The 17,726-nt window shown below is 39.2% G+C and overlaps 1 protein-coding gene across 1 annotated transcript in view; it reads left to right on the top strand.

Annotated features, from left to right (window-relative positions):
• LOC103505854 (protein dead ringer-like) overlaps nucleotides 1–1,285 on the top strand; it is a 55,816-nt gene extending 54,531 nt beyond the window's left edge. Inside the window, exon 4 of the mRNA XM_026821076.1 lies at nucleotides 1,151–1,285. Coding sequence (XP_026676877.1) covers nucleotides 1,151–1,285 — 135 coding nt within the window. The remainder of the gene's footprint in view (nucleotides 1–1,150) is intronic.
• Nucleotides 1,286–17,726: the final 16,441 nt, after the last annotated feature.

Genomic DNA, 17,726 nt, shown 5'->3' with positions numbered 1-17,726 from the left:
TCACTTGTTTGCTTGTTATATTAGTATTCTAAACTTGGTTCAGATAGTCTGCTGGTCCTTACGGTCCTTTCACAATTCCCTGATTTATAATTGTACAATATGATGTAGAGGAGAAATCGCGAAAGGATAAAGGAGAAATCGCGAGAGGAAAGTACCTTTCGCGATTTCTCCTCTTCTGAAGCTCGTTTACCCTCTTTTTCCCATGGTTTAATACAGGCGCTATTACGCCAAAAGTGTTGCAACAACCTTCATGGTCCTTACGGTCTTTCACAATTCCCTGATTTATAATTGTCCAATATGATGTAGAGGAGAAATCGCGAAAGGATAAAGGAGAAATCGTGAGAGGAAAGTACCTTTCGCGATTTCTCCTCTTCTGAAGCTCGTTTACCCTCTTTTTCCTATGGTTTAATACAGGCACTATCACGCCAAAAGTGTTGCAACAATCTTCAGAAGGGGGGAAACTGCATAAGGCAAATACTCTGAAAGTTCTGAAACTCTTTCTTCGACTGTTTCTCGTCTACCCCGTATGCTCATGTGTGGCGACTGCAGTTTGATTCGAATCTCCTCGTTTCAATATAAAAATAGTGGCTTCGAGATTGTCTTTAGATTCAGCCAGGATGTTGTTTATGTTCAATTTGTATCCACACTTCCAATAGGTCGCTCGGTTTTATCTTGATGAAAATGATATTGGTTTTGAATCTTGCTGTGTGTGTGTGTGATTCGGATTTCAATATCAATAACTCGGATATGTATACTTGGGATTTGGCACGGTTTAACAGGGCCTAGCCTAGCCGGGCCCGGGGATGATTCTAAGGCCCGTCCCAGATTGGTATAGCGTAGTTGCGCGACTTTTATTATCTCGTAGTCGCCTGAAAAACCAAACCTCTGATTTTCACAGCAAAGAAAATAATAGAAAGTAAAAATTACGTTTTAAGAAGTTGTTCTTTTCAACTTCTTTGAGGATTGATTAGAAACATAGAAATTTAAACTTTCTGGAAGCATGTCCAGAAGGTCACTCAGCAAACTATTCTTCGTTTTGACATCAATTTTAACAAACTTTTTGTATCTTCCCCTTCCTCTTCCAGTACCCTATTCCTTGTGTTGACATCAATTTTAACAAACCTTGTGTTTCTTCCTCTTCTTCTTACAGTTGTACGAGCTGAGTGACGAGCCCAAACGGAAAGAGTTCCTCGATGACCTGTTCTCCTTCAATCAAAAGAAAGGTAAGTCCCTCCACCACCCTCTACTTTCGTCTTTCGTCATAACATCAATAGGCAGTGGTTGAATTGAAAATGAAAGCTAAATGGAAATGCCTGACTAGTTGGTTTGGAAAATAGAGCACTAGTTCGCGAGTTTAATTTCCATCCGAGGCGAAATTTAACAGTCGGAAGGAACTGACGTTCTTGGAACGAATCTCCTTCAATCAAAAGAAAGGTAAGTCCCTCCACCACCCTCTACTTTCGTCATAACATCAATAGGCAGTGGTTGGATTGAAAATGAAAGCTAAACTGCTAAATGCAAATGCCTTACTAGTTGGTTTGGAAAATAGAGCACTAGTTTGCGAGTTTTTATTTCCATCCGAGGCGAAATATAACAGTCGGAAGGAACTGACGTTCTTGGAACGAATTGACTCTCTGAGAGTCCGGTCTAATTTTGAAAAGCTCTCTGGCTCCAGGAGAAGTCAAGTTTTCTCTCCAGAATCCAGCTTTTTATTTAATTACTGCATCCATCAGACAACGGAGATGTCTCACTCTCTGGCTCCAGGAGAAGTCAAGTTTTCTCTCCAGAATTCAGATTTTTATTTAATTACTGCATCCATCAGACAACGGAGATGTCTCGAAGTGGCAAAGGTGAAATAAATTGTTGAGATCTTTTCGTACCCAATTTGATACTCGCGGGCAAAATGCTCGGTGGTTTAATCAAATATCAGCACCAGGTAAGCACTGGATATGAAAAGTTCCATGTAATAGTCTCCACTTGTACCCGATTTGATACTCGCGGGCAAAATGCTCGGTGGTTTAATCAAATATCAGCACCAGGTAAGCACTGGATATGAAAAATTCCATGTAGTCTCCATTCCACATATCCATATTACCTGTGAATCAAAACTTGTATTCAATATGGTTTCATTCGTACCCGATTTGATACTCGCGGGCAAAATGCTCGGTGGTTTAATCAAATATCAGCACCAGGTAAGCACTGGATATGAAAAATTCCATGAAGTCTCCATTCCACATATCCATATTACCTGTGAATCAAAACTTGTATTCAATATGGTTTCATTTGTATTTTCAATATGTTTCATATCAAAACAAATTACATGCGAGCCCATCATTTCCAATGTGTTTTATATTATTGAACATTATTCGATTTGAGAGAAAAAGTTTGATATATGGCTTTGATTTTTAATTAGGAAAAGCCTCGAGCCAAACCCATTATAGGTTTTTATTAGAATTATAAAACCAAGTGTATGATAACGGGGTGCCTCAAGAAGTTGAAATGAGATATTTTTCTGGGGCACGGAATATATAATTTCTTTCTTTTCTTTTAAGTTTAGCTTGGTATTAGTGGAGATGTCAGACCTACAGTTGCATATTGTCTGCACTTACATAGGTACTAGTAGAGATGACAAATTTCCAAACATTTAAAATCTACCAGTTTGTTACCACAATACATGTTCGTATGAACGAGCACTTGGAGTTTTGTTTGATGATCCCATTCCTATGAATCAAACTCAAAATCATAGGCTCTTTTTTGCTTCTTGCACAGCATGTACCCTATAAGTATACATTAGTACTTACAGGGCCTTATTCAGAAAGAGAAATAACTGTGAATTATTATTAACGAATCAGAGTGTTTCACCGCCAATATTTCAAAATAATTCAAATAATGATCTTGAAATTTTTAGACGAATTGGACGTTTCAGTCCTATCCACAGCAGAGTCGGACACGGAAAAAAAACGAAGCTATACGAGTACACACTGCAAAACCACATCAAAATCTTGCATCCTAAAAATCGATCTAGTGGTCAAACAATCCAATAAAACTACAAAACCCCTTTCTTCCTTGAAACGTAGGAACCGAGTGAATGGCATAACCAGTAGTAGAATAACACTATTGATACTATTCACTACTACCACTGTCAAACAATCCAATAAAACTACAAAACCCCTTTCTTCCTTGAAACGTAGGAACCGAGTGAATGGCATAACCAGTAGTACAATAACACTATTGATACTATTCACTACTAACTACCACTACCATTGACAATGCCTGTCTCCTAACAAGCGGCACTAGAATTTTATTTATCTACTAATAAAAGTCGTATAATCCGAGATCACACACAAGTCGCAAGCGTTGGAAATCGTGCCACACAGCCTGGTGCACGCTTTGCACTGCAGGGAGTCTGTGTAGCCCTGTGCAAACTGTGCAAGCTTTATGACATCCAAGCTCGCGGGTAATTGCCCAGGGCGTGTACGGTGTCAACGATTATTTCCTTTTCTTCTGTGTTTACTGTAAAGTTTCCATTGTTTTTGAGTGAAACTTTCAGTGTTTAGGGGGGGTTGAGGGGAAAGCCAGCCTTTGTTTGAATCGCCCACTGGGGGGTGGATGGAGGAACTGGCCCAGGGTGTGTACGGTGTCAACGAGTATTTCCTTTTCTTCTGTGTTTACTGTAAAGTTTCCATTGTTTTTGAGTGAAACTTTCAGTGTTCAGGGGGGTTGAGGGGAAAGCCAGCCTTTGTTTGAATCGCCCACTGGGAGGTGGATGGAGGAACTAGGTACTCTAAACTACTCTAAAGGAAGTGAAAAAGTGTCCAACCCACATTAGGATCCAAGTAGGACTGAAAAGTCCCTTTACTCCAGCAGTTGGCTACTACTATTATTGTGGTCAAAGTCTCAAATTATATTGAGGATAAAATTCCATACCTCGGCTGGGATTGAACGCACGCCCTCCTATTTACCAGGTGAGCGCCGTGACCACTACACCACCGAGGTAGGTACATTAATTTTAAATCAAATTCAAGTAGAGTGTTGAATATCACTTCTTGTTACCCTCTTCTTCCCTTGTTAACAGATGAAGTATTTCCAATTCGACTTCACCTGTAGGGCGAACACCAAGACGCTAAATAGCCTCATGATATGTGGCGATATTCAGAGCAGCAACACAAAATAACCCAATAACAATAAACACTTGGTGTAATTAACACTCTCGGCAGAGGAGTATAATCACCATCCTGGGTTTAATTGTTTTCTCCGAGTTCATTACGAGTAATTGATGACCATTGACCATTCTGTCTGTCTCATCCATCGTCCATCACGTTTCATTCAAATGATAAAACTTCTCCAGGTATCATCGCGTACAGGTGATATCCAATTGGTCATGACCATTCTGTCTGTCTCATCCATCGTCCATCACGTTTCATTCAAATGATAAAACTTCTCCAGGTATCATCGCGTACAGGTGATACCTAATTGGTCATGGGTGGAATTGGAATGAGGGTCGGAATTTTTCTTCTTCTTATTTTTCTTCATCTTCTTCATTAATTCATTATCTTGGTTGTCTTCTTTTTTTTCTATCCTTCTTTCCTTTATTTCTTCTTCTTTGTTTTCTTCTCCTCCCTCATCAACTTATTTTTCTTCTCCTCCTTCTTCTTATACAAGAATTCTTAAAAGAAAAAGAAAGAAAAGGAGGAGGAGGAAGAGAAGGGGGAGAAGAGGAGAACTATTGAAGGGAAAAGATAAACCATTGAAGAAGTATGATTTATCAAACATCATAATGCAGACAACAGTCTGAAGCGTGCAATACATTGGGATTTTAGTGTATAATTAGTTAATAATATTGTCTCTAGGAGTGTTGAACTTGGTACTCTCTAGACGTGGGAGGAAGTCGCAGCACAATATAGTTCCTGGGAAGTGGATGTTAGCTTTCACTTGATTAGAATTCCGGTTGCCCCGACCAGAGTCAATATGGTTTCTAGTTCAAATCCCGGTTGTGTTAGTATATATGTTTAATTATTGCATACCTATTATTGACTGTAGTTACATTACAATTTCATATCTCAATTGGAAGAAATATTTTACTTCGTGCGTTACCTAAAATCAAGATTGTGCCTTTAAGTAGTGTGAAAGCGGTGCCGAGGTAAATCTTTTTAGAAACTAACTTCTTCTAGGTCTAGGATATTGGAATGCCTATTATTGACTGTAGTTACATTACAATTTCATATCTCAATTGGAAGAAATATTTTACTTCGTGCGTTACCTAAAATCAAGATTATGCCTTTAAGTAGTGTGAAAGCGGTGCCGAGGTAAATCTTTTTAGAAACTAACTTCTTCTAGGTCTAGGATGTTGGGAAGTAAATCCAGTTCATCATTAAGCTTGATTAATATGGTTCATTTGGTTCATCCTTGATGACTCGTTTCATCAATGACATCCACAGTTCTCAAGTCATCATGATAATCTGCAATATGATGTAGAGGAGAAATCGCGAAAGGATAAAGGAGAAATCGCGAGAGGAAAGTACCTTTCGCGATTTCTCCTCTTCTGAAGCTTGTTTACCCTCTTTTTCCTATGGTTTAATACAGGCGTTATCACGCCAAAAGTGTTGCAACAACCTTCGGAAGGGGGGAAATTGCATAAGGCAAATACTCTGGAAGTTCTGAAACTCTTTTTTTTATTAGAATTATAAAACCAAGTGTATGATAACGGGGTGCCTCAAGAAGTTGAAATGAGATATTTTTCTGGGGCACGGAATATATTTCTTTATTTTTTCTTCTAAATTATTCACATCTACTAGCTTGTTATTAGTGGAGATGTCAGAAATTCAGAACCACCTGTGTATAATTGTTTGTACTTTGTAATGGATTTTTCCAACATTTGAAATCAACATGTATACGTAGTTTGTTATCTATTAGTGGAGATGTCAGAACTACCGTTGTATTGCCTGTACTTATTAGTGGAGATGACAATTTTTCCAACACTTGAGAAATGTTCTAGTTTGTTATTTTTACCTACTTATTAGTGGAGATGTCAGGAATACCATTGTACATATATTACTAGTGGAGATGACAAATTTCCCAACATTCCAATAACCCATTCGTGTCTTTAGCTTTAACTTCAGATTTCTCTGGACACCCTGTATGTATTAATGTGTGATCACAACATGGTTCACTATGGGCTATGTCCAAGCCGACACAGTAAAGATGTCAGAACTACCGTTGTATTGCCTGTACTTATTAGTGGAGATGACAATTTTTCCAACACTTGAGAAATGTTCTAGTTTGTTATTGTTACCTACTTACTAGTGGAGATGTCAGGAATACCATTGTACATATATTACTAGTGGAGACGACAAATTTCCCAACATTCCAATAACCCATTAGTGTCTTTAGCTTTAACTTCAGATTTCTCTGGACACCCTGTATCTATTAATGTGTGATCACAACATGGTTCACAATGGGCTATGTCCAAGCCGACACAGTAATATTATCATGCCTACACATATTAACACTCATTTTCTTCGATTTTTTTTTTTACATACGAAATTCATTTCTAAACATCGACACATTAATATGTATTTCGATTCCACATTAGTTACTCAGTTCATGAATACCTACATAAATGTTTTCCCCTTGGGTTGAGACTTTGGATTGACATCCAGTATTTCATTAATACCTAGTAGAAAATAGCCTTATAATGAACATTCAAATTTCATCATTCTGAAGTATTTGAACATAGAAATTGTCATTTTTTGATTATTCGATTAATAGCTTCAGTTTGAAATCAAGATTTTGATCGTTTATTTTGGACAATTTTTTTTCGTGACTTCAAAAGTATTTTGGGCCTAAATGAAGCCACCATATAACTGTGGTATAATTATGTAGTATGACACTCTGCTTGCAACACTGTGAAACACGTACATAATGTCTGTTTCACGAAAACGGGAAGCAAAGCAAATGAAACAGTTTGCTTCCTCATGTAAATTCTCGGTACTGAATTAAACCAACCTAAAGCAAAAGAATTGAACCAACAGAGTCCAGACTGCAACTGTTTAAGCCTGATTCACACTATAGTGCCAGTCAAGGTCCAGTCACGGTCCGGTAACGGTCCGATCAAAAGATTGAGTATTCAGTTTATTTCTTTGTGAAATATGCTGGATAAATAATAGAGATGATTTCCAGTGGCGGAGTTGAATTTTGGGTCGTGGAATTTTGAAGTCGAAGTTGAATTTTCTTGAGATAGGTAGATATTTACAAAATTATTTTCTGAAACTTTGCTAGGGACCGTTCTCTAGGGATAGAACAAGGAGCTTTCTTGATTCCAGAACTAACTTTGAAGTAACCCTACAACTTAGTAGTGGAGATGACAAAATTCAATTACTGTGTACTAGTGTACTTGTATTAGTGGAGATGACAAACCTCCAGGCAACATGTTTCCATTTGTTAGTGGAGATGTCTAAACTCCCGTCAATACGTCTCTCTGTATTAGTGGAATTTTATCACCAAAACTCGCAATAATATCTCTTTACATTAGTGGAGATGCCAAACCTCTCAATACCTATATCTCTTCAGGTATTTTTAGTGGAGATGCTAAAACTCAATATATCTATTTGAATTAGTGGAGATACCAAACTCCAGACTTTATACCGTCCACTAGTTGATCTGTTAGTTACGATTATTATTATTATTTACTTTATTTTATTCAAAAAGATATCTCACCACTTTAGCAAAGGGATTTTTACATCGGATTCTTTTTACTTTTTCCATATCCTTTCTAATCCCAGGAAAGTGAAAGCTGCTGTATAAAATGGAAAATAGCTGTCAGTAATTCAGTATTGTCCTTTATTGCTATAACCTAACGCTTTGTGAAGAATTTTCAAGAGATTCGAAAGCAAAATACATAAACATACATGGAAAACTAATACAAGTGTACATTTGTTCAGTAAAAAACGAGAACAATTTGTTGCACAGCACAGACAATATAAACACAATCTAATTATTGCAGCGTCACTTTATTTTATTTAAAATACCAAAGACCCCCATTACATGGATAGTCTTATTTGTATGTGCTTTATGTAATTGTTTATTTCTTTGTGAAATATGCTGGATAAATAATAGAGATGATTTCCAGTGGCGGAGTTGAATTTTGGGTCGTGGAATTTTGAAGTCCAAGTTGAATTTTCTTGAGATAGGTAGATATCTACAAAATTATTTTCTGAAACAATGCTAGGGACCGTTCTCTAGGGATAGAACAAGGAGCTTTCTTGATTCCAGAACTAACTTTTAAGTAACCCTACAACTTAGTAGTGGAGATGACAAAATCCAATTACTTTGTACTATAGTGTACTTGTATTAGTGGAGATGACAAAACTCCCGTCAATACGTCTCTCTGTATTAGTGGAATTTTATCACCAAAACTCGCAATAATATCTCTTTACATTAGTGCAGATGCTAAGACTCCCTATATATCTCTTTGTATTAATGGAGATGCCAAACCTCTCAATACCTATACCTCTTCAGGTATTTTTAGTGGAGATGCTAAAACTCAATATATCTATTTGAATTAGTGGAGATGCCAAACTCCAGTCTTTATACCGTCCACTAGTTGATCTGTTAGTTACGGCACTGGTTCAAACGATACTTATGACTGGTTTATTTTTCACATGTTGTCATTTTTGTTCCCTCCTGTGTCCAGATGTTCTAATGTCTTTTATGTGAGCACCTATGTTTTCATGTACATTTATGTACATTTTAGTTGAGCCATCGCATAATATACACATTACACTTACTATCACTAGAACATTAAACTTGTCTTTATCGTATGGTATTATGTATTATCGTACATTGAGCCATCGCATAATATACACATTACACTTACTATCACTAGAACATTAAACTTGTCTTTATCGTATGGTATTATGTATTATCGTACAGCGTATGGTATTATAGTACAGAATACCACCGACAGGGTTGTCCATATGTCGACTTGTGCAAGAAGGGCAAATTGGTCATCATTCAGAATTCTAAAAGGAGCTCATTTATTTTATTTTCTTATTCAGTAAAGATTGTACCTCAGAAATGCTTTCACATTACTTCAAGGCACATTCTTATGCCCATGTCAATCCGGGAACGAAAAAGTTTTATAATTTTCGCTCAAGACGAGAACCTAGTAAAAGGAGCTCATTTATTTTATTTTCTTATTCAGTAAAGATTGTACCTCAGAAATGCTTTCACATTACTTCAAGGCACATTCTTATGCCCATGTCAATCCGGGAACGAAAAAGTTTTATAATTTTCGCTCAAGACGAGAACCTAGCATCACCGGGTTGACTTGGCCCTAATTTTTGTACACCCTGTAACTTCTTCAATATGTAAATGTCAAATTAATTCTCCGTTAAATTATGACGAACAATTTTTGTACAATGAACTCGAAAAAACTTCACACCTGTTTACGAGCATTTCAAAAGACAACAGATCGAAAAGTTAAAGAATGAATGAAGAGGGAATCTTCTTCGTTATTGTTGCATAATGAATTGATCTTTATTTGGTTCAGATTCTGATGCTTAGCTGATCACAGCAAAGAAAGTTTTTTTTTCTTTCATTATTATCTTTTTAATAGAAGTGCTCCTACAAATCCGCTTTCTCCAGCCTTTTTGTCCTGTTAGAATGCTGGAACACTTTGTCCCCAAGTTCTTGGTTTTTCAGGGCTTACATCGGTACTTTCACTGGTTTTCCCGTTATTTTTTGTTCAATTTCTTGTGAGGTTTTCACACACGTTTCACATAGGCAGTTACCAATCAACTGATAACTGAAACATGAATCCAATACAAACTTCTGCCTATCTTTAACGAATAAGGACGTGAGGTGCAAGAAAGAGTTCAAATCGAAAATCAAGAAGCAATGAGATCAGTGAGCAATAAGACATTCCACACTCGGGTGTATTGATTGTTGGGCAATGAAAATCTGGATGAACACCAAGACACTAAATACCCTGTACTGAAAGTCGCGCGACTACGCTCACAATGTGCGACGGACTTAAGGCTGAACTAGGAATTGCTGACTTGGGGGCAAAATTTAGCTCGGGTCTGGGCCGTCAAGTGGGACTGGATGAACCACCTGAGAAGCTGAGAAAGGCCCTGATGGTAACTATACTATCGCGGACTTTACACAGTAAACAGAAACGTGCTCACTCAGAAGCTTCGGTTTATACATCGGTTCAATCGGTTTACATTATACTTCTATCGGTTTATGTGTATGCAGACAAGATATATCACGCAACTGAAGAAAACTGTTCAATGGTATAGATCCCTCTATAAAGAAATGATTGAGAGAGAGAGAGAGAGAGAGAGAGAGAGAGAGAGAGAGAGAGAGAAAGAGAATAAGAGCGTGAAAGAAAAGAAGTAATATTCACAACTCAGATGAAGAAAGAGGAAGAAAAAGTGCTAGATAATGTGGAGAACGATATAGGAAAAGAGTAGAGAGAACAAGAGAAAGAAGCCACAGGTGCCCTCAGGGACACACCTCTCTTTCTCCAGCACTAGTACAAAAGTACTGATTTTAGTAGGTACTTATTTTTAAAGCAAGTGGAAATCACAGATTGCACACTGTAAGTTCAGAGTGGGGTATGATTCATGCCAGAGTCAAATACACCCTTTATACATATTTTATAATTATGTATTACTTTTTTATGATTTATAATCGGAATATTCGTTATGCACTACCATCAAGGCTCTTAGATTCACCACAAATATTCCAAAATTGTCTTACTCTTTATTAAAACTCTCTATCGGCTTAGGTATCTAGCAAGAAAAAAAAAAAAAAAAAAAAAAAAAAAAAAAATATCCCAAGAAAAGCCGACCACCAATTTTGTTCACATCAACAGACAAGGTGAGTATCTCATAAAGTTATTCAAGAAAACGATATTGCAATAAAATGAGAAGGAAAAAGAATAATGAAGAAGAAGGAGAAGAAGAAGAAGAAGAAGAAGAAGAAGAAGAAGGAGGAGGAGGAGGAGAAGAAGATGAAGAAGAAGGAAGTAGAAGATAATGTAAAAATAAAATACACTTTGAAGGGGGGAAAAAGATTAGGCAAATTTTCTTGATTTTCCTATTCCTCCCCCTACGTCTTGTGTTTTCCTTCTTCTTCTCCTTCTTCTCCTCTTCCTTCTTCATCATCATCTTTTGCTTCTCTTTCTTCTTCTCCTCCGCCTCCTCCTCCTTCTTCTTCAAAATGAAAAAGCCTTATTTTTTTGCCTTGGAAAAACATTGCTTTCTTTAGATTAGACCAATGTTGTGTTTTCTGCGCGTTCCAACAATCTTCTTTAGTGCTTAAAAATGTAATGTATTTCAAAGTTAAAAAAAAGTAAATTAAATTAGGTACTGTTGTTGTTGTTGTTGTTGTTAGTCTCGCCCTTTTTTTTTTTTTTTTTTTTTTTTTTTTTTCGAACGACAAAAACGGGTAAGCCCTTCGCACTCAACCTTTGCCATTTCTTCAGCAATGGAAATTTCGAGCTGGTATCCTCACTGTTCAGTCCCTTAGCCACACAATCCTATTTACCTTACCACCCTGTAAATCGAATAAATACGGGTGATATTTTTGCCATAATGTACCAGGTGTACTGATCAGGCGGTACCTACGATCTAGGTAGAATGAAACAGAATACTAGGATCGCATTGCTCTGGGTTCCCCTATTCCCACAGATATTGAATTTCTCTCACAATGAAATAATAATAATAATAGACTCTTGAGTGGAAGGTAACCACTAGGCGAGGTTAACGCCGGAGGCGTTCTCTACCACCTAACCATTAGAGCTCCATTATTATGTGGTCAAATTCTCAAATAAATGAGGATAAAATTCCATGCCTCGGCTGGGATTGAACCCACACCCTCCTGTTTTCCTGTTTTTCCTTTGAAAAGGGTTAGAATCTCGCTCTTCCAGATTTTTCTTCTAGCACAGATATTTCATTCTCTTCCTGTTGAAAATTTCGTCTAAATGTTCTTCTTACTTTCCTTATCCTATAGGAAGGAAAGTATTTACTATCTACTTAGATACTTATTTTGTTTGTATACTGGTTTATTTGTGTTTGAGGTGGATTTTATCCCGAACAGACAAGGTTTGTTCTCGGAACGGCTGGCTTTCTCCTTCCCCGGAACGGCCGGGAAGATGCCTTCACCGGCGAAACTAGTCCGTAAAACGAAAATGAAATAAAAACCCAGAATATTTTACAAATAGTGAAGAAGTATATGTTTATCATTTCAACCTTCCTAGGCTTTCTCCTATCCTGTCTTGTCCTCGTATCTTTGCTTTCGGGACGATAAGACTTTATCAGTTACAGTTCCCCCTATCAAACTTCCTTCTTTTTTAAAAAATTCTTTAGCAGCCATAGCCATTAAAGAATATAAAAAAAGTTAAATGGTATAAAAAAAGCTACTTGTTACTCCTATCAGGGCAGTCTAAAATCCAAACAGATCCCTAAGCCCTGGAAATAGAGCTCTGTGCTTAGAAGACTCAAGTTGTGGATTAAGTCCAATTTACGCAAGCAGGGGGGATTGACTCAAAGTTTTGAATGAACAAAAAATGGAACGAGACAATTTAAGCTGAAGGGGAGTAATTTAGCAGAACAATAATTAGGGACTTTAGGGAGTTTAAAATTTAAAACAGAACTTGACTTTTTATGGCACTCTTAGTACGGTTTAAAAATTTTCCAATGGTTATTCGACCGACTTTGAATTTAATGTTTTTTATTTTCTTATTAGATGATAGATAAAGGGATCAAGGGCTGTAGTGAAATGAATTTTATTATAATCTACAATTAGATTTTTTTTTTATAATTTAGTAAAGTGTGATTAAAATAAATATCCCAAGTCCAAGGTAATAGTAAATTAGTGGCCCTTGACAAATGGAGTGTGTCTGAATCAGGGCCGTTTTTTTGGGGGGCGAGGGCCCCCCCCTCGAGCTCAATTTTGCTCCTTTACTGTACGTCAGACTCCTAAAAATGGGGGTCGAGGGGGCCCGGCCACCCCCCTCTTCTACCTTTGAGCCTCATTTTTCTCCTGTACTGTAGGCCAGACTCTTGGAAAATTTGGAGCATCTACACCCCACCCCCCCCGTCCATAAGTGTTTGGACCCTCGGGCATCCGCGGCAAAATCCTCGATACAGCCCTGGTCTGAAGGTATGTAATGTGTTCCAAACTCGAACCCTATTTTAGAAGGTAATTAACTTTTTCCCAAACTGGCCATTCCCCCGATCAGTCCAAGTCCCACACTTACGATTACACCTAAATTTTGACCCAAAAACTTCCACCTCTGTCCCTGGGCCCTAAATCCCCACACAGTGAGCCCCGATCAGGCCGCCCCTGGGCCCTTAATTCCAACACAATAGGCCCTTATTTCCCACACACTGACACGAAATTATCTGTAAACAAATATGAAGGACATGGAACAAGTCCAGATGCCGTTTCTAGGTGTTCAAGGGGCTTTTAAACCCCCAATCCTTTTAACATCCATGACTAACTCAAGGACACGGAAAGTAAAGTAGGGAGGGCCCCCATTGGGCCGCCCCTGGGCCCTTAATTCCAATATGGCCACCACGGAATGAGCATTCACTGGAGTGGACTCTTTTCAATTTTATCCTCTCCACTCTGCAGACAGCCGGAGTATGAAAGTTTGTGTGGAAATTAATGGATGGGAGGATGGGTATTGAAATGGAAAGGATGGGAGGGGAAAGGACAGGATTGGAAAGGAAAGGATTGGATGGGACGGGAAGGGAGAGGCCAGGATTGGATGAGAGAGGAATGTAGAGAACAGGAAAGTGTATTTAGGATTGGGGAGGACAGGAAAGTGTGGAGGGGATAAGAAGGAAGAGGACAAAAATGGTGGGGATGGACAGGATAAAAAGCTTATCGGACGGGATGGTCTATGGAGATGCGGAGGTGTGGATGTGTGAGGGGGAATTAGGGGTTCGTTCTCACTTGTCGTTTGGGGAGAAAATCGTGTCGTGCGTAGTGGGAACACTCATTTAAATTACATTGCCTACGAGGACATTTTTTGTCGTTCGGAAAAAAATCGTGTCGTGTGTAGTGGGAACACTCTCATTTAAATTACATTGCCTACAGGACATTCGGCAAAAAATCGGATGAAACTCACAAGTGGGAACGGGTCATTCGCGGAAAGTAATGAATATTCCAATTTCTAATCCTGTTCAAGTGCCAACCTAGTTAGCTTAGTTGGTAGTGCGTCTGCCTTGTAAGCGCTAGGTCGGGTTCGATTCCCGCCCGGGGCGGATTTTATCCTGATGGGATAATGTTCGTTCTCGGAACGGCTGGCTTTCGTCCTACGGCATAAATTAAGTTAAGGTTCAGCCAGCCTAGCTAGCTTAGTTGGTAGTGCGTCTGCCTTGTAAGCGCTAGGCCACTGGGCTCGATTCCCGCCCGAGGCGGATTTTATCCTGATGGGATAATGTTCGTTCTCGGAACGGCTGGCTTTCTCCTATCCTTCGATTCCCAACGCCAAATCCAAGAAGTGAAATGGCCAGCCTAGTTAGCTTAGTTGGTAGTGCGTCTGCCTTGTAAGCGCTAGGTTGTCGGCATAAATTAAGTTAAGGTTCAGCCAGCCTAGCTAGCTTAGTTGGTAGTGCGTCTGCCTTGTAAGCGCTAGGCCACTGGGCTCGATTCCCGCCCGAGGCGGATTTTATCCTGATGGGATAATGTTCGTTCTCGGAACGGCTGGCTTTCTCCTATCCGGGCTCGATTCCCGGGGCGGATTTTATCCTGATGGGATAATGTTTGTTCTCGGAACGGCTGGCTTTCTCCTATCCTGTCTTCCTTCTCTCTTTGCCAGCCTAGTTAGCTTAGTTGGTAGTGCGTCTGCCTTGTAAGCGCTAGGCCGCGGGTTCGATTCCCGCCCGGGGCGGGGGGATAATGTTTGTTCTCGGAACGGCTGGCTTTCTCCTATCCTGTCTTCCTTCTCTCTTCGATTTCGGGACGATAAGATCATAGCAGTTACAATTCCCTCTGTCAAATCTCAGAAAAACTTATGTACACATTATGGTTACGACATAATTACGACCCGTGTTCAGCCTCCTAGAGTTCTTCCTAACAATATGTCTGCCGTGATGACGTCACAGGCAGATTGAAACAATGGAAATTTCGTCAGACATTCTCTATTTAGTTAGAAAAGGTATTGGTTTAGTAAGACTATAGTTTTAGCATAACTATGCCCATGTTGATTACAGTCTATGGATCTCTGATCGAAATAGTTATCGAAATGATTTATAGTTATAGGCTTCAGATATTGTGTCGATAAGAACAAAGTTCAGACAAAAGAACGTTGGTTGTTCAGGACAAATCGCCGAATTAAAGCCATAGATATCGATAGCTTAGTTGGTAGTGCGTCTGCCTTGTAAGCGCTAGGCCGCGGGTTCGATTCCTGCCCGGGGTGGATTTTATCCTGATGGGATAATGTTCGTTCTGGGAACGGCTGGCTTTCTCCTATCCTGTCTTCCTTCTCTCTTCGATTTCGGGACGATAAGACCATAGCAGTTACAGTTCCCTCTGTCAAACCTCTTAAAAGAAAAAAAATCTTATAACTATTTATTGGCATCAACTGTTCGCTTTCTGTGAAGACTTGGCATACCTACCTAGGTATTTATTTTATTACAACATCGCGTCGTCTGACTCATAAAATCTCACCCAACCTCTTTTTCTTCTGGTTCCGCATTCTAAAGTGATGCCACCAGTACTTTCTTCCTTATCTCCTACTGATAACAGATATATCTTATATTATAAGAACAAGATCCATTCACAGTTCACATTTCATAGTTCACACACTGATCGCTCTATCTCGAGAACCACAACACCTAGAAAGCTGAAATTTGGTAGGAATATTCCTTTTATGGTCTAGGTGTGCAATAAGAAAGGATTTTGCGAAAATCTAAACCGATCCTGAGATATGATCAATTTTTGATCGCTAAAATAACCATAAGAAATACACAGAGTGCAGAGACTGCGGGAGAGAAAACTTTTCCTCGCTCGCCTAATTTTTGAGTTTCGTTTATGTTTTTAGTTTGATAACTATGCAGCTAATAGGGAGCGCGCAGCGCGACCGTATTTTTTATTATTTTCTAAAAGTTCGGCCATGCCTTTTCTACAAGTTTGGCCATGCCTCGGGATAAACTAGCGGGATTCCGGAGCGAAGCGACGGAATTCAGCTAGTAGGTACATATAGGCACTTCTAATCTATCACGATATTCGATATGATCACAGTACAGATAGGGTAAGTGGTTGTCTGGCTGGGGGACTTTTTTGAAGAGGTTTGACAGAAGGAACTGTAACTGCTAAGGTCTTATCGTCCCGAAATCGGAGAGAAGACAGGATAGGAGAAAGCCAGCCGTTCCGAGAACGAACACTATCACATCAGGATAAAATCCGCCCCGGGCGGGAATCGAACCCGCGGCCTAGCGCTTACAAGGCAGACGCACTACCAACTAAGCTAACTAGGCTGGCTGTTGGGGCACTTTAAACAGGGGGAATACCAGCCTGAATTTCTCTTGCTAAAGACAAAGCAAAGGTTGAGTGCGAAAGGGATCGTAAAATTTGTATTAGCCAAAACCAAAAGTTAGGGCTGATTGAGAGGCTGACGAAAAACGCCGACCCCGTCTGCACACGGGAAAAGGCGAAGAAAAGGAAGAAGATGGATAGGGTAATTGAAAGGAAGGGATTTTAATGGTGTATAAATGCTCGTCACAAATGTCGTACCCCACTAAATACAGTACGCTAAATTTTATGACTTAACTTGAACTCGAACCACCAACCTCCAGATCCAGAGTCCACTGTGCTAACCACTCCACCACTGAGGTTGATAGGGCAAGTGTATCTCGAGCTTTTTTTTTCTCAAGAGGTTTGATAGAGGGAACTGCAACTGTTGAAGGTCTTATCGTCCCGAAATCGAAGAGGGAAGGAAGACAGGATAGGAGAAAGCCAGCCGTTCGGACAACGAACCTTATTCGTTTAGGATAAAATCTGTCCCGGGCGGGAATCCGCAACTTAGCGCTTACAAGGCAGATGCGCTACCAATCAAGCTAACTAGGCTGGCGTAGAGGAATTTGATCGGAAACATTTCGTCAGATAAAACCAAAAGCGCTCTCACCGACCTTTTCCAATTTGAAGGTTACGTTCTACCCCGAAGAAATAAACTTGCTGCTACAGTCGTATCTGGATAGTTGAGAACTCAAGTCTATGTACGAGGACCAGAATTACTAATCTACAGAGTTTAGAGGGGACAAAACATTCAGAACGGGGTTCACCAAATCAAAATTGAGATGTATCTATGATTGAGCTATACCTACCTAGTTTAATACCCACCTAGTTTAACCCACAATTGAAGCGAACTGCCAACTCCGACTTCGTAAAACGCGGTTTCAATATTTTCTCATCGTAGAGGTAAATTCTTCTCATTTAAATACCTACGTTTTTGAACAAAAAATCAAGTAAGGAAACTCTTACATTTTCTCAACCAGGTTTTTTCAATTATAAAGTGCTAGATCTTCAGGTTTGACTGTACGGACAAATCAACTCCATGGCGTTGGTTCCAGAAGATTTGAAGTTTGGTTCCTGAGTGAAAGTAACATTTCACAGTGGGGATCTTTCTCTTCAAGATAATAGTAATTAATAAGAATTGCTCAAAAATCAGTCTGCTTCCCCCTGCTTATGGGATGACAGGGAGCAAAGTT

This window comes from Diaphorina citri, unplaced genomic scaffold, assembly GCF_000475195.1.
Source record: "Diaphorina citri unplaced genomic scaffold, Diaci psyllid genome assembly version 1.1 scaffold200, whole genome shotgun sequence".
NCBI lineage: Eukaryota > Metazoa > Arthropoda > Insecta > Hemiptera > Psyllidae > Diaphorina > Diaphorina citri.
The sequence above is the reverse complement of the archived record's forward strand: the minus strand, read 5'-3'. Positions and strand labels throughout refer to the sequence as shown.